The sequence below is a fragment of the Nicotiana tomentosiformis genome, chromosome 12 (genome assembly GCF_000390325.3).
Source record: "Nicotiana tomentosiformis chromosome 12, ASM39032v3, whole genome shotgun sequence".
NCBI classification, from domain to species: Eukaryota; Viridiplantae; Streptophyta; class Magnoliopsida; order Solanales; family Solanaceae; genus Nicotiana; species Nicotiana tomentosiformis.
Genome location: NC_090823.1, coordinates 46,423,077 through 46,442,040, shown reverse-complemented (window position 1 = coordinate 46,442,040; position 18,964 = coordinate 46,423,077). Strand labels below are relative to the sequence as shown.

Here is an 18,964-nt window from a genome sequence, read left to right as displayed (position 1 = left end):
TGAGTTCATATATGTGATTAGTTTCGAAATCCGAGTCCAAATTGACTCGCAAAACTCAATTTCTCATTTTTCAAAAACTTGACAAAGTTTCATAAATTTCTACTTTGATTCACATGAATTTGATGTTCAAATCTAAGATATGTTGATGGAATATGATTAGAAATAGATTAGAATCACTTACCCAAGGTTTGTAGGTAAAAATCCCCTCTCCAAGTCGTCTCCTACCGAGTCTAGGGTTCAAAAATCTGAGAATGAACTCAAAAATCCTGTCCCTCAACTATTTGTTCAATTGCAGATGTGGCATTTGCGACCTGGGATTCGAAATTGCGAACCCCACAAATGCGAAGAGTCACTCGCAAATGAGAAGACCTTCCCATATCGCAATTGCGAACATGGGGAACTTCGCAATTGCGACCAAAGTGATAGCAAATGCAAACTAGCTCATTCCCAGCACACTTCGTAAATGCGAACACTAGGTTTGCAAATGCTGACCAGCAGGCTTGTCTCAACTTCGCAAAATCGAACTCAGACCTTGCAATTGCGAGATCTGAGGCCTGCACCAGAAACAGATGCACCAACTATTTTTCCTAAGTCCAAAACCACTTTGAAGCCTATCCGAAACTCACCCGAGCCCTCAAGGCTCCAAACCAAACATACACACAAGTCAAAAAATGTCATACAAAGTGCCTCACGCTATCAAATCACAAAAATAACACCTAGAACTATGAATCGTACACCAAAACGAATGAGATTTTCAAAGAAACTTAAGAACTTTCAATTTTACAATCGGACGTCCGAATCACGTCAAATCAACTCCGTTTGCACCAAAATTTGCAGACAAGTCATAAATACTGTAATGAACTTATATCAAGTTTCGGAACCAAGCTCCGAACCCGATAGCAACAAAGTCAAACTATGGTCAAACTCTGGATTTCTTTAAGCCTATAAACTTCTAGTTTCAACAAATTGTGATAATTCAAGCTAGGGACTTCCGAATTCGATTCCGGGCATACGCCCAACTCCCAAATCACGATACAGACCCTCCGGGACTGTCAAAATACTGATTCGGGTCCGTTTGCTCAAACCGTTGATATAGAATCGGCCACCAATCGGACACTACATTAGCCTTCCTGGGATGATATAGATTGGTGATATCATAGTCCTTAAGCAACTCTAGCCACCTCCATTGCTGCAAGTTAAGATCCTTCTGTTTGAACAGATGTTGTAGATCTAGTGGTCAGCAAAGAACTCACAAGGGACACCATACAAATAGTGCCACCAAATCTTCAAGGCATGAACAATGGGTGCTAAATCAAGGTTGTGGACAGGATAGTTCTTCTCATGAGTCTTCCACTGGCAAGACGCGTAGGCAATCACCCTACTGTCTTGCATCAACACTGAGCCAAGGCCAACACATGACGCATCATAATACACAGTATAAAACCCCGAGCACGTAGGCAATACCAATACTGGGGATGTGGTCAAAGAAGTCTTATGCTTTTGAAAGCTCTCCTCGCACTCCTCGGTCCACCTGAACGGAGCACCCTTCTAGGTCAATCTGGTCATACATGCAACAATAGATTAGAAATCCTCTGTGAATCGACGGTAATACCCAGCCAAACCAAGAAAACTCCGGATCTTAGTAGCTGAAGACAGTCTGGGCCAACTTTGCACTGCTTCACTCTTCTTCGGATCTACCTTGATCCACTCACTCGACACCACATGACCCAAAAATGACACCGAATCAAGCAAGAATTCACACTTTGAGAACTTTGCATATAACATCTTCTCTCTCAAGGTCTGGAGCACAATCCTCAAGTGCTACTCATAATCTTCTCGACTGCGGGAGTACACCAGAATATCGTCAATGAACACAATGACGAATGAATCAAGATAAGGCTGAAATACATTGTTCATTAGGTTCATAAATGTTTCTGGGGCGTTGGTCAGCCCGAAAGACATCACGAGGAACACGTAGTGACCATACCGAGTCCTTAAGGCAGTTTTCGGAATATTCGAATCCTGAATCTTCAACTGATGATAACCTGACCGAAAATCAATCTTGAACACTCTGGCAACATGTAGCTAATCAAATAGGTCATCAATATGTGGAAATGGATACGTGTTCTTCACCGTAACCTTGCTCAACTGACGATAATCAATACACATGCGCATAATATCATCCTTCTTCTTCACAAAAACGACTGGAGCACCCCACAGCGACACACTAGGTCGAATAAATACCTTATTAAGAAACTCCTGTAACTGCTCCTTTAATTCCTTCAGCTCTGTTGGGGCCATATGATATGGTGGAATAGAAATGGGCTGAGTGCGCGGCAACAAGTCAATGCCAAAATCTATATTCCTGTCGGGCGACATGCCCAGAACATCTGCTGGGAAAACATCGGGAAAGTCCCTTACTACCAGAACTGACTCAACGATAGGAATATCAGCATTGACATCCTGCACAAAAGCTAGATAAGCATTACACCCCTTCTCAACCATCCACTGAGCCTTTAGAAATGATATAAGCCTGCTAGGCACATAATCTAATGCACCCTTCCACTCTAACCGTGGCAAACCTGGCATAGCCAACGTCACAGTCTGGGCGTGACAATCAAGAATAGTGTGATAGGGCGACAACTTGTCCATGCCCAAGATTATATCAAATTCTACCATACTAAATAACAACAGATCTACTCTGGTCTCAAAACCACCAAGAATAACTAAGCATGACCGATGCACACGGTCAACAATATTGGAATATCCGATAGGTGTAGGCACAAAAATAGGAGAATTCAAGGAATCACGGGATATACCCAAATATGGAGCAAAGTAAGATCATACATAGGAATAAGTGGAGCCTAGATCAAATAAGACTGATGCATCTCTATGACAGACCGGAACAATACATGTAATGACTGAGTTTGAGGCAACCGCCTCTGTCCTAGCAAGAAGAGCATAATATATTGCCCTACTTCCCCCTCTAGGGTGACCTATACCTGCCCGACCTCCACCTCTAGCTGGCTGAGCTGGTGGAGCGGAAATTGAGGGAGCAATCATGCCCTGCAAAGTATGTGTACCCGACTGAATCCGTGGAGCCTGAGTAGCCTGGGAAGGTGCACCCCTTATTGAGTCTGGGAAAATCTCTGACCATGTGGCGGGTATCACCACACTCAAAACAATCACTCGGAGGACGTGGAGGCTGGGACTAGCTCGGGCCTGTTCGGCTAGACTGAGCACTGTAGGCACCCCGTGCAGGAGGTGCACTATAAAGTGGCTGAGCAAAGTGTGCAACCTGGGACCTCGATACAACCGGAGCACCACTAGTAGCTGGAAGTACTGAATGAACTAGGCGCCTTACATAACCCTTACCATGGCGGGCTGATGTTGCAGCGTGACTACCACTTAATTCCCCTGTGCCACGAGGCCTCTTGACCACCCTATCCTCTCTATCACGGTCTCGCATACCTTACAAACTCCGTACAATCTGAATCACCTACTTATACGAAGTGTCTGACTCCAACTCCCTGGCCATTCTATATCTAATATTCTGGTTGAGCCCCTCGATAAATCAAAAGACTCTCTCCCTACCTGTGGTAGCCAAGGCTGGTGCATACCTGGACAAATCACCGAATCAGACAACTTACTCTGAAACTGACATAGTACGCTGGCGCAGCCGCACAAACTCTGTGCGCTAAGCATCCCGAAGGGTATAAGGGACAAATTCTTTCAAGAAGAACTCTGAAAACCAATCCCATATGAGTGAAACTTCATCGGCTGGGCTACCCACCTTATACGCCCGCCATCACTGATATGTCGCTCCCTTCAGCTGGAACGTAGTAAAGGCTACCCCACTCATCTCCACAATGCCCCTAGTGTGGAGAATGCGCTTACACTCCTCAAGAAATCCATGCGCATCCTTTGAAGCCAAACCACTAAAAGTAGGAGGGTGGTACTTCTTGAACCTCTCGAGCCTAAGATGCTCCTCCTCAGATGCTGATGCCCTAACCACGGGCTGGACTAGAGCAACAGGTTATACCGGTATGATCTCTAGGACCTGATCAACCAAGACCCACTACTCTAGGGTACGACTCGCGCGAGTCTATGCTCCTCCCCCAGCAAGAGATGTGGCTGGTGCAAGTGGGATCAACCCCGCCTGAGCTGAGGAGTTAAACATGCTCATGAACTGTGTGAGGGTCTTCTAAAGTGCGGGGGCGGCAATAGGCACGTCGGGTGTCTGACCCCCTGACTAGAGCTACTGGTGGCTCCTCTATCGCAGCTCGGTCAGGTGCTCTGGCTGCACCTTATGCCTATCCTCGGCCTCTACCCTATCCTCGGCCCCGGCCCCGGCCTCTCGCGGCTCTAGCAGGCGGGCAGATGTCTGATCGTCAGATCCTACGGTGCGTGTCCTCACCATCTGTAAGTGAATAGAAATTCAAAGATTTAGTTTTCGAAATAATCCAATTTGCACGATAAGGAATCAAAGAAGTGAAGTTTTCCTAACAGTTCTGTAGCCTCTCGAAGATAAGTACAGACGTCTCCATACCGATCCGTAAGACTCTACTAAATCTGCTTATGACTCGTAACACCTATGAACATGGTGCTGTGATACCAATTTGTCACGACCCCAAATTCCCTTAGAAGGATGTCATGATAGAACCTAGTCTCTCTGACTAGGTAAGTCTAACAAATAGCAACCACTGAACATATATGTAAATACAAAATAGTGAAAACGACTGTATAATAGATAAAACCGTCTATAATTAAGTTCTTACAATCTCATACCCAAAAACTAGTGGAGCTGAGTCATAAGCTCTACAGAGTGTAACAAAAATAGTTACTACATCACTGTCTGAAAATAAATACAACAGTAAATGAGGATAGAGGAAGGTGACTCCGAGGCCTGCGAACGCCGAGCAGGCATACCTTGAAGTCTCAAATAAAATAGCTAGCAGGAATCTCTATCTACCGGCACGAGCAGACGTACCTGGATCTGCACAAAAAGATGTGCAGTATCATAGTATGAGTACACCACAACGGTACCCAATAAGTATCAAGCCTAACCTTAGTAGAGTAGTGACGAGGCCAGTTCAAGACACTTACTAGGATTGAAATAGACATTAATAAATGAATTACGGATATAAAATGGATAGTAAGAAGGCAACTAATACAGACAATATGATAGCATGATCTAATACTGGAAAATCAACAGTAGATATAGCATAAAAGAAACAACTATAGGACTACAATAATCATGTACGGATAACAACTGATAGAACACTAAGGAATGAAACAACAAATATATTTCCACCAAAACACTTAATAACGTAAAATAACAAAAAGAATCACATTGAGGTACTGTCTCGTGTATAATGAAATCAAAACCAAAATACCACCTCGTATAATCAAGAATAACAACCGAAATACCGCCTCGTATTCACATTTCTCAATTTCAATCATAATCCTTCCTTATGTCGCCGCGTGGGCCTTACATTTGAAAATACGTTTAGAAAATAGTTTTTACAGAAATAGCTACACGCACTTTAACCCAGCTTATGACTATGCGCGGGTTCACGTAGTTCCCCTACAACCAACACGCACATATGTCCCACCGTATACCGCCACATGCATATCAACCCAGGCCTTATACCGCTGCATGTGCATCAATATTATATCACAGTAACAACATCGCACCACAAGTGCCCACATATCACAATTTATCAACAACAACAATATCAATGTTTCCACAACAATAGCCCATGGCTCTCACACAACGTATCCGAGAATATCAACAACAATAATTGATGGAAGATGCTCAACAATATAGGTGTTTCAACAATAACCAACATCGCCTCAACGTATTAATAACTTCCACAACCTCAACATCAAATAACACAACAATGGGAAGAACAACGTGTAACCACAATATTAAATAAGGCTAGATCACAATAAAGGAAACAATCTTCAATAATAAGTATCAAGTAACGAAAATCAACAAGTAAAGGGAAACATGAACAATTAATTCAATAGTGACAATTAACAACGAAGAGATATCATGTGTCAATAAAGAGGCAACAATTTCAACTATAGCATGCGAGCAATTTAGCAAGTAAGATGTAGAAGAATTCAACTAAAGTACTTAAGGATAGTCTAACACAATTAAGGATAATTTAACTATGAGAATCTCAAACATTATAGGACATTCAATTAAAGCTTGGAAATAGTCTAAGTAGCCTAAACAGGTCAAATACTACGTACAACTAGTCTACCCACTCGTCACCTTGCGTACACAGATTTCACTTAGCACAATTGAATCAGTAACACCAATCCTAAGGGGTAGTTACCCCACATGAAGTTAGGCAAGACACTTACCTCAAATAGGTCAATTCATAACTTGGAAACAGCTTTTCCCTTAAATTTTGCCTCTACAGGGCTCAAATCTAACCAAATAGGCCAAATCTCACCTTGCGACTTGGGGTTCGCAATTGGGAACCCCGCAATGCGAAGAACCACTCATAAATGTGAAGTTCTTCCATCTCTGTTGTCATCACAATTGCGATGAATAGTTTGAAATTACGACCAATGGACTATTCGCAAATGCGACCATAATGATCGCAAATGCGAAGAAGCTCTCCCCATGTGCACTTCTCAAATGCGAACACTGGGATGGAAAATGCGAACCTAGCAGGCTTGACTAAATTTCACAAATGCGAACTCAGACCTCGCAATTGTGAGATCTGAGACCTGCACCAGAAACAGATGCACCAACTATTTTTTCTAAGTCCAAAACCACTCTGAAACATATATGAAACTCACCCGAGCTCTCGGGGCTCCAAACCAAACATACACACAAGTCCAAAAATATCATACAAACTCGCTCGCACGATCAAACCACCAATATAACACCTAGAACTATGAATCGGACACCAAAATGAATGAGAGTTTCAAAGAAATATAAGAACTTTCAATTTTACAACCGGATGTCCAAATCACGTCAAATCAACTCCATTTTGTATCAAATTTTGCAGGCAAGTCATAAATACTGTAATGAAATTATGCTGAGTTCCGGAACCAAGTTTCGAATCCAGTAGCAACAAAGTCAAACTACGGTCAAACTTGGGATTTCTTTAAGCCTATAAACTTCTAGTTTTCAACAAATGGCGATAATTCAAACTAGGGACTTCCGAATTCGGTTTCGGGAATACGCCCAAGTCCCAAAACATGATACAGACCCTCTAGGACCATCAACACACTGATTCAGGTCTTATTTCTCAAAATATTGATCGAAGTCAACTCAAATGAGTATTAAAGTACGATTTCGCATTTTCGTCAATGTTTCACATAAAATCTTCCGGAAACAGACATGGAATGTGCACGCAAAACGAGTAAGGCTAAACATAGCTAATCTAGGTTTCGAAATATAGAATTGAGGGTTAAAACTATAAATGACCTATCGGGTCATCACAATAAGGTGACGAGTGTGTACACGGGCTTATTTGTAAAAATCGACTGGTTTAGACTCTTAGGTTACTTATAAGCATTTAATTAAAGTTATTATTAAATGTTCTATCTTTCATTGTCAAGTTTATTCTTACATGCCTTACTTGAAGTTGTTATTACATGTTCTAGTTTCCATTGTCGATGTTACTCTTATATGCATTTACTAGTAGTTATTGTTACATTCTATACTTTCCATTGTTAAGTTATTCTCATGCATTTAGTCGTAATTGCTATTTCATGCCATCTCTCTTAATGTTGAGCTTATGATACGCAATTGAATCTGTTGTTACACCTATATTGACGCGTTTGTGATTAAAATTGTTGGTTAGTGGAATACCTCTCCTTGTTGAGTTATTCCTTGTTCATTTTGTTGATATTGAGATTCTTGTACATGTTGTGGTTGAGTCGTGGGCAATGTATTTTTCTGCCCAGTGAACTCGCTTCTGCGAGCATGGGGTCGCATCTACGATTCTGCCCCTACGAAAAATCTATCGCAGGTGCGATTGCCACTAATGCACTGAATACTCGCACTTGCAGAACCATAGCACTTCTACACATGCGCATCTACGGAGGGTCCTCCGCTTCTGCGACCCGAGGGCTAGCTAGCCCACTTTTCCTATGCGATGCATTCCCCGCATCGACGAGTCCGCTTATGTGGATAAATGACTGCACCTGCGGTCATAGCTAGAAAGGCCAACTTCGCTTCTGTGGTGCCGCACCTGCGACCCAAAATGTGCAGGTGCGATTGCACCAGTCACAACCAAACTTCAACAATTACACAAGTCCATACTTGTTCCGGATTCAATCCGAATCACACCCGAGGCCCCTGGGACCCCGTACAAATATACCAACAAGTTCCAAGACACATAACGGACCTACTCGAGTCCAAAAATCACATAAAACAACATCGATTCAATGAATCGCAACAAAATTCAAGCCTTTTGAAACGACGAACTTCTGACTTCCAAAACTAAGGCCGCATCATACCAAGTCAGCTTCGATTGACCTCAAATTTTGCACACAAGTCATAAATGATATGACAGACCTATTCTAACTTCCGGAATCAGAATCCGACCCCGATATTAATAAAGTCAACTCCTGGTCAAACTTCTCAACCTTCCAAACCTTCAACTTTCTAACTTTCGCCAATTTAAGTTGAAATAACCTACGGACCTCCAAATCAACATCCGAACATGCTGCTAAGACCAAAATCACCATACGGAGTCATTGGACTTAATGGTCAAAACTCCATTCCAGAGTCATCTATACAAAAGTTAAACTACGGTCAACTCTTTTGACTTAAGCCTCCAACTTAGGGACTATTTGTCCCATTTCACTCCGAAAAACACCTGAAACCAAAGCCAAATATCCTCGTGATAAACATAATTGTAATACAACATAGAGGAGGCAATAAATAGGGTATCGGGGCTAAAATACTCAAAATAACCGGTCGTGTCATTACATTTATTATCTGAAATTATTTCCTTATGGCTTTTATGTATGATATTAAGTTATTTTGGCTAGATTCTGAGCCGTCCAGAGGGTGTTTCACACGGGAATGGCTTCTTAGATTATTGATTTAGCTTCTTTGAGGTAAATATCTTACCTAACTTTGTGTGGGTGAAATACCCTTTAGGATTGGATTTGATTGTACTACTTAAATTATGTGGAAGACGTGTACGTGAGGTGACGAGTGTGTACACCGGCTTATATGTGAAAATTGACCGGTATAGACTTTTAGGTTACTTATAAGCATTTAATTGAAGTTGTTATTAATTGTTCTATATTTTGTTGTCAAGTTTATTCTTACATGCTTTACTTGAAGTTGTTATTAAATGTTCTTGTTTTCATTGTCGAGGTTACTCTTATATGCATTTATTAGTAGTTTTTGTTACATGCTATTCTTTCCAGTGTTGAGTTATTCTCATGCATTTAGTAATAGTTGTTATTTCATGCTACCTATCTTATAGTTGAGCTTATGTTATGCATTTGAATCTGAAGTTGTCATTCCATGGAAATACCTTCATTGTTGAGTTACTGAAGTTGTAGTTATTGAGAGTTATTGACACGTTTGTGGTTGAAATTGGTTACTATTGGAATACCTTTCCTTGTTGAGTTACTCTTCATTCATTTGTTGTAATTAATATTTTTGTACATGTTGTGGTTGAGCCGTGGGCTATGTGTTCTGGTAATATTGGTGTTGTTGACTTTTTGGCATTTTGATTGTGTTTGGTAATATTGGTGTTGTTGACTTTTTCACTAGCACCACAAGTGCCCATATACCACAACTTGCCAAAAAGTTAACAACACCAATATTACCAAAACACATTGCCCACGACTCAACCACAACATGCACAAGAATCTCACTATCAACAAAATGAACAAGGAATAACTCAATAGACTTTTAGGTTACTTATAAGTATTTATCCGTATCTTGATTGTGTTTGGTTATTCGTTATTATCTTAGTGTTGGAACGATTGCGGCTTCTTGTGTGAGTCATGCATTCTACGTGATTTATTGTATTGCTTTAATATGCCAATATGTGCCTCTGTTATAACTTGGTAAATTGATTGTCAATGTGAATTAAATTAAGTGGAGTCATTATATCATATTCTGTTGAGTTGTTGGTAACATAATTATTTAAATAATAGAATTATTGACATACTTTATTCTATGTGTCTCTCAAGATAAAACTCGCTATCTCACTCGGTGCCTTATTATTTTAAATGGTTATCACCCTTTTTCTATAATTCAATTCTCAAATTATACTCAACACCCCGTTGATTGGTCACCTTACTTAAAATTGTTATCATGTTTCTCTTTTAACAAATTCTATATTTAATTCATTAATTTAACTGATATTTTACTTTGTTTAAATATGACATTTTATTCAATTTTATTGATTTTTAAACTAAACCCATATGATACTCTATTTTGTATAAATTATATTTTGTTTTACTTTAATTGATTTTTAAAATAAACTCATTATTTCATTTGACGCCCTACTTTATTCAAGATTGTTATTATGCTTTATGGTGTTTAAATATAACTCTCGATTATTTTAATTGATATTTGTTACGATTTTAATGTACATGGCAGCACGAGGTGCCATACGTGTAAGATTTAGAAATTGTAGTCCATAATTTGTGATTTACGAGGTGTAGTGCCTCGGGATAATTTTTGTTTTAGGCTCATGCATTGGAAACGATTTGATTATTTGATCTTCCATTGGTTCGTCCTTATTTGAGTTCATTCATATCTCATCGGTGTTCTAAATATGCTGCTTCTCTATTACCCGTTTACTACTTGATGCCATTTGCGTTTCTATTATTTTGTTGTTGAATGTAAATCAATAATCTTTCTGTCGTTAGCCTTACGTTGATGTTCTTTCAATTGTTAGCTTCATGCATATCTTGTATAAGTTTCTATGTCTAGTAGGTTTTTTGACCTGGCGTCGTCACTACTCTATCGTGGTTAGGCTTGACACTTACTGGGTACCATTGTGGTGTACCCATAATATGCTTTTGCATATTTTTGTGCAGATCCAGGTATTTCTGATTGTGATATTGAGAGTTGCGTTTGCGCAGCTGAGACTTCAAGGTATACCAGCTTGATGCTCGCAGACCTCAGATTCACCATCTTACTTCCTTATACTACTGCTAAATTGTAAATCGAAACAATATAATATTTAGAAATTTTAGTGTATTTCAATAGAGTTTATGACTCCGTACTACCGGTTTTGGGAAATGTATAACTATTGGTCGTTGTAGTTATGTATGTTATTTACTGGTTTATGATTTAATGATTAAATAGTTCAATTCAGTTATTAACTCAACGTGTGTTAGGCTTACTTAGTCTTAGATACTAGAAATTTGAGATTGTGACAAGAACATGGGAGAATAGTTACAAAAGGGTTATAGCCATCTTTCACATCATGGAGTAGTGGAGAGTTATGATTATTTTCAAGATCATGGGGTAATTAAGAAGAGATCGTGACATATTTTATTTTAATATTAAAATTCTAATATTCTAACATATATTCCTAACAAATGTATAGCAACAAGCTCTCGTAGTATACTGGCCGCACTGCATGTTTATCCAGTATCAATAATACAAAAGAAATAGAAGAAAAATATATTTTCCTTAGCTTGATGGAGCTTAAGCACTCCCTTATGTGTGAGTAGGAGATGTTATAAAAAAATTAGCCTCTTGGGCCTAGTACTCCCATAAAGGGTGCTAGCTAATTAAAAATTAATCTGCCATTAGGTCTAACCCTTGGCCCTATAGTGTAGTTTATCTAAATACCACTATGGGTGTTAGGAGACTCACTTTAGTTCAAAGAGAGAACGGTTAGGATTTATTCTCGACATCCATAATCAAGGGTGTATCACGCTATGGAAACAAGGGGAGTCAATCCGCAATATGAGAATTCCCAACGACCAGTAATTCAAGTCAGATTGATGTAGATGATCCGCTTCCGCTAAAAAAAAAATCCGTAAATATCATAATTCATTTTATTACACGCAAAAACTATAGTAGATTCTTTTTTGAGGCAAGAGTTATGCTCAAATTGAGATGAAAGTTTGTTCTTTTGGTTTTCCTTCCTTCACTACCAAACCACTCCTATCATAACTAAAATATTTATGATCAATTTGGACGAGAAACCACACAAGAGGTTTTGCTTCATGCTCAAGATATACTCTTCCTCCTTTCCAAGTCTCATTTCACATTAGTGGATCTGTCTTAGAGGTAATATATAGCTCTTGTTCTTGAGATTTCTCCAACATATGCACCTTCACTTTTGTCTTTGCCAATATCATTTAACGATTAGTATGGGTCTATCCCTCAAGAAATTTGGTATGTCTCTTCCTCTATTGCATATACACACATGATTTCTTGTTGCCGTTTCTTTATTCTTTCATGAAGGACCTTTTGTAAGTGAAAAGGGGAATAATAAGGCCATTTTGTAATGTTTTATTTTTGTGTTTAATTTTGCAGCAAATGATGAGCAGAAGGATAATGTTGGTCCAATGATAAAAGAATTCTATGAAAGTCATTTTAAGAATACGGAGAAATGGAGCTTTGCTCAATTTTGCCGTGCAGTCTGCCTAACAGTCGAGTGAGTAATTTTCCATTTTCTATAAATTCTGATGTAATATGCCATATCATTAGAATCAAAATCAAAGAATTTGACAATGGCCGATGTTCCTATCAAATTAAATTAATATAAGAATTTTGGACCAGAAATATTTTTTATAATATTTTTGTCTAATTTAAAATATCAGAGGATTCTTTTCGAAGGACAATTCAAAACTTAGTCGATTAATTTTGACATTGACAAGGTAAAAAGTGAATGTCATTATTAGGTTATAGAGTGACTAACAAATGCTATTTGGTATTATTAACATAAAGCCAAATGTTGGTAAACTCAATTCGTTTACTTATCTATACTATATTAAAAGGACGAAAACCCTTATCGAAATGTCGTTCGCCTTTTTTATCTTTTAAAAAAAGATTTCACACTAGATAAAGTTGTCATGTACCCTTGAAAATAAAATTGTATTTATTAAAACTTTCCGTATTTGAATTATTATGTAGGAAGCTCTAATATTTAGGACATTAAAACTAAATTTCTTCCATGTCTAAAGTAAAGTTCTAAGTTAGGACCAAATATATTAACTAACTTACGTTGAAATACATTTAGACACTCAAAATCTTTAATATCTCACCAGAAACCATTAGACCTAGGATTCGAAGCCATTAACGGAAAAAATTGAACAACTATTGCAACTTTTTTTATTTGAAGAATAGAGGTACGATTTTTTATGTTATGAATTTTTGGAGTTGAAAAAAATTTAATTCTATCTTGAAAAGGTATTTTTCTCTTTTAGTTACGTTATATTTTAAGAATTAAGTATAATTTAATATTTTTTGAAAAAAGTTTTTATTTATTTTATTTCTCGCCTAGATCAACGATATCAATATTTATCATTTCAAGAACTTATATATTTTTAAAATTTTATTATATAGCTTAAATATGTTATTTAATAATATTTCTATATTTTTAAATAATTATATAGTTGTTGATATAGGTATACACGCAAAACGTGTACCTTAAGTACAAAGGTCATTAGCAAAATATCGTTCATCTTTTTTATTCTTTAAAATTAGAGTTCATAATGGACAAAGTAATCACTAATTATTTTTCAAATATTTGAAAATAATAATTTAATTATTTTTTTAATATTTAGGATTAGTAATTTAATTATTTTTCTACTTTTTAGGACTTTGCTTTCTGAATTGCTTTTAGTGAAGTCTGTATATTTAACTCCAATTAAATTGAGTAGTATTAAATTTCAAGCACTTTCAGTTTCGACCAGTTCATACTGTTTTTAGATTTAAGATTTTATTAATAATTTTTGTTCATTTCATTTAATGTTAGAATTAGGATGCAAAATGTAATGATATTAAAATAAGGAAAGACTTCATGTCAACAAAGGGTTAAAACTCAAGGTATATAATTAGTTTGGTTTTGGTATTCTATTCAGATAATTCTTTCTAAGAAAATTTGAGAAAAACTTTCTGTGGAAACTTATTGATGATCTGGGTATACAATAGTATGTCCATTACTATTTAATTAAATATTCCTTCTATGAAAATTATGTCTAAATGTAAATACACATTCAAAAAAGACTATAATTAGATATAAATTATCCCAATATTCATGATAATTTTTATATTCATTAACTCAAATCAAATTCTAGAAATTCTTTTGAAATAACACTTACAATTGCACGTCAACTTTACATAAATTAATATTATTTATATAATTTAAAATTTTATACTTATTGATATGGGGTTCACGCGCAAAGTGCGTACCCTAAGACTAGTTACTTATTAAATGTGTGGGATTGTATTAGAATATATTATCTTCTAAATCTGTTGTATGAATGTTCTCATAAAACTGTCATGATTTTAGATTAACTCCAATCGTTACTTTATGATTCTGCGTTGAATCAAATTATTTAATGTTAAGTATATTCCTACTTGTTTTTATCTGATTTCTTTTAAAGGGAGAAACATAAACAAAAAAAAATTCTAAATCTGTTTTATATCATTGTTTATTTTGGTAGAGATATCAATGGAAAGCTGGGGAGTACACAGTTTAGGGTGCCAAAGATTGAGGAACTCCAGCGACTATACGACGTAAGTATGCAAATGAGAACAATTGAGGCTATAGTTTTCAACATTAACGATATGTTTTCAATAGAGTTGGAATTCAATTAGGAAATAATGATGTGGATGTGTTGCGAAATGGAGAAACTTTCTATTTCCTGATTTTATTTTAAAAATTTCATACAACCAGTTTGAATTCCATTAAGAACCTTTAGTTATTGTAACATATTTATTAGAATGAGATTTATTAAGAAAATTAAAAAAATGTAAAGTTCTATCGCTAAAATTAATACAAAGAATAGATTAGCTTGTTGCTTTCAAATGCAAAGCATAATTTTCCGGTTAGGATTAAAAAGACAAGAAAAATATTTTTTCTTGTTTTAATTGTTAGGATAAGTCTTAATCTTATGACACGCTCTGCTACATATGCACTTTTATTTATTTTAACTTCTTTGTTTTAGTGATTTGAAAAGCATAAATTTTCATTTGAATAGACAAAAAGAAGGTTGTCATTTGTTCGTTAGTACACCTTCTATTGTACTTTCGTTTATACTTTTTTCCTTTTCTGCCACTCAATTAAGTTTCTCCATTTATATTTAGTATTTACACATTGCAACTTAAATGTTAATTTGTACTGTTTTCTACTTTTCTTTTCGTTCGTTTAATTACATAGTTAGAATATATATCAGGTAAATATGTTAACGTGGACTTTCACAATATTGGATAAAGACGAATGGGAGAATTCTATTCATTAGTCGTTAAATATTGGGAAATTAATGTAAAAAATAGCTTTACTACTCCTCAAGGTTGTCTTTTTTCTTTTCTTTTTTCATTTTTGAATTGTTAAACCCACATTTATTTGACTGTAAAGTATTGCACTAATAGAAACTCAGAGCATTTTTCATTTCAATTTTTCAGAAATATCACATACACAAAGGATCAAAATCGTTGACAAAGGAAGAGTATGAGAACATGCTTAAAGAAATCATTCTTGATACAGAAGTTACAGGCTCTGGAGCTAAAGACATATTGTTGTACTTGTTTGGAGTTCCAGTCACTGCTTTATTCATTAAGCAAAGCATTATTCCACGAGCCATTTCTAATGAGATCTTTATTCCTGGCATCACTTCTGCAACTGTTTTTCTTCTAGCCAAACTCCACAAGATTTAGAAAATTATACAATCTCTTATACAACTTGTGAAAATCTCCACTTCTGTACTTGGTTTCTATTCAATTTCTGATTTATTTCTTATTTCCGTCATGTATCTTTTATCCATGATCATATCAAAATTGTGATATATGCTTATTTAAATTTATTGATCGCCATTTATTTTGAATAACGTAGTCTTGGGACACTATTGCATACAGCAAAATACAACCTTAATCATGGTCTAATCTTGTAATCCGGCGCTCAATATTCCAAATTTGAGACATCTAAGAATTTCATATGGATGAATACTCTTGTAGATATTGATATTAATAGGAGTACGTTGGGATCGTTAATTAAAACTAATAATATTTTGGGCTTTCGAAGTCAGATCATGGATAAATATTTGTTAAATATTTGTTACGTAGAAGATTAACATAAAGATAATTCTGATTCTGTCAACCCAAAATCCACAAATCGTGATGGCACCTAACCCAACCTGTTAGGCCAGTCAATTAACAGTAAACACAATTCTAATAAAATAAAAGTGGTCAAAAAATGATATATCTGCATTCCATACAACATCGCACGGACTGGTAATACAAATCATGAGCTTCTAAGACTTAGAATTTACAAAAGCTAGTACGAAATAAATACATCATCTACTCGAAGTCTACATAAATGGAATAGCAAAATCTAAAGCTACCAAGGACAAGTGGCAGCTATAGCTGGAACGCAGGTACATTTTCGATGCAGCTCCCGTCTTACACAGCAACTTCAGCCCCAAAATCTGCATGCAAGGTGCGGAAGTGTAGTATGAGTACAACCGACCTCATGTACCCCCAATAAGTATCTTGTCTAACCTCGGTGAAGTAGTGACGGGGCTTTTGAGTTAAAAAATACTCACTCATATAACCTGTGCAGTAGACTAGCAATAGAACAATACTAGAACATAACACAAAAGAGTATAAGAAACAAATATGCGAAGCAATAAATGATTACTAGAAGAAATCACGGTCAACATTCCTCAATATCACGACCAATCCTTTCCTTAAAGCGATAACCAACAAACCATGGTAGTAAATTCATAACTTTCATAGCGTGGGAAATGTATTCAAGATATCAAATCAAATGGCACGGCAATACCCTTCATGCATTTATCTCATCCTCACTAAATATATGAATTTAAGTCAAACCAATTGGCACGACAATACCCTTCACGCATTTATGTCTTCCTCACCGAGTATACATATAACAGTACCAATCAGGTGAAAGAAATAATAATTACGATAAAGTTAGAGATATACATGTAGCAATAACGAACAACGAAATGCATATGGGCAACAATAACTGACTAGATAAGAGTCATAGAAGTAATGAAAGGATTTAAGATAGAGTAACATAAATTTCACTAGCTAATGTGGTAGAAGGTTTAGATGTAGATTTAACAATCATGAAGGAAAGCATGATCTTTATAAGCTAAACAAATAGAAGGCATGAATAACAAACATGATAGAAAGCTTAAACGAAAGTACAACAAATGAGAAACAACATAGATGTAGATATGACAAACAAGAAGGAAAACATGATATTTGCAAGTTAAACAGATATAAGGCATGGACAACACATCAACAATTGAGATAGAGGACATTCACGAATTAAATATATAATTTGTTAAAAGTAAAATGTGATAACAACTTTCAAGTATAGTAAATATCAAATGAGGTGATGAATATAATTTAAAAACCCAATTAAAGTAAAAAAAAAATGTGATAACCATTTAAAATAGTAAAGAATCGAGTGAGCTAACGAGTCTTATTTTGAAATAACATAAGTAAAGCACCTTAATAATTCTTTTATTTAGAGTCGCTAGGTTACCAACAACCCAACCTTAACGACCCGACCGGTCGTTTTGAGTGTTATAGCCATGTTCCCTTATTTACTGCTTATTCTATGCTCAATTATTGTTATGTGACCTGCCGAGGTAGTTGGTTTGGTTTCGTAAATATTTCGTAATGAATTGGGACACTTAGTCCCAAGGTTGAAAAGCTAAATTGAAAGAGTTGACATGATGTTGACTTATGTGTAAATCACTCTGGAATAGAGTTTTGACGGTTTCATAGCTCCGTAGGGTTAATTTGGACTTAGGAGTGTGTCCGGATAGTGATTTGGTGGTCTGTAGGTGATTTTGGTTTGAAATGGCGAAGGTTGGAAAAATGAAAGTTTGGAGAGTTGAGAAGTTTGACTAAGAGTTGACTTTGTAGTTACCGGGCTCAGATTTTAGTTCCAAAAGTTGGAATAGGTCCATTGTATCATTTACGACTTATGTGCAAAATTTGAGGTCAATCGGAGTTGAGATAGGTTTCGGCATCGAATGTAGAAGTTAGAAGTTCATAAGTTCATTAGGCTTGAATTGGGATGCGATTCATGTTTTTGATAAGTTCATAAGTTCATGTACGGCTTTTAGGACTAGTTGATATATTTGGTTGAGGTCCCAGGGGTCTTGGGTGGATTTCGGATGTTTAACAGATCAAAAGTTGGACTTGAAGCATTGCCGAGATTTTTGCCTTCTAGTGTGATCGAACATGCGAGGGGATTAGTCGCAGGTGCGACTGATGTGTCGCAGAAGCGGAGCTGGGGCTGGCCTGGGGTGTGTCGCAGGTGCGAGGGGTCTTTGGCATCTGCGAGCCCGCAGATGCAGAGAATGATGAAGTGAAGTTGTCTTCGCAGAAGCGGACGGCTGGTCGCAGAAGCGCTTCCGTAGGTGTGGACCTTGTGGACATAAGTGAATTTTCGCAGAAGCATGATTTTTATCGCAGAAGCAATTCCGCAGATGCAGAGTTTTTGCCCGCAGGTTATCAAGCACTGCACAAAATATAGGTTGAAAGGTTCGGAGGTTTTTATCATTTTTGGACTTTGCAAGCTCGGATTAAGGCAATTTGTGAGAGGGATTTTGAGCGATTTCTTGAGGTAAGCTACTTTTGATCATTTTTATTCAATAATATTGATTACCCATTGAATTTCCCACCTAATTTATCTGTTTTTAAGGTGAAATTTTGGGAGTTTTGGGCTAGGGATTGGAGAGTGAAATTTGGGGATTTAAGTGACGATTTGTTGTCGGGATTTGGTAAATTTAG

At 36.7% G+C, this 18,964-nt stretch overlaps 1 protein-coding gene across 1 annotated transcript; it reads left to right on the top strand.

Annotated features, from left to right (window-relative positions):
- Nucleotides 1-12,221: 12,221 nt before the first annotated feature.
- Nucleotides 12,222-15,996, top strand: LOC104105150 (uncharacterized). The gene is made up of 4 exons (XM_009613404.4): nt 12,222-12,361; nt 12,503-12,623; nt 14,638-14,710; nt 15,599-15,996. The coding sequence occupies exons 1-4, from the start codon at nt 12,292-12,294 to the stop codon at nt 15,848-15,850; spliced, it is 516 nt and encodes a 171-aa protein (XP_009611699.1). The 5' UTR covers nt 12,222-12,291; the 3' UTR covers nt 15,851-15,996.
- The last annotated feature ends 2,968 nt before the right edge of the window (nt 15,997-18,964 follow it).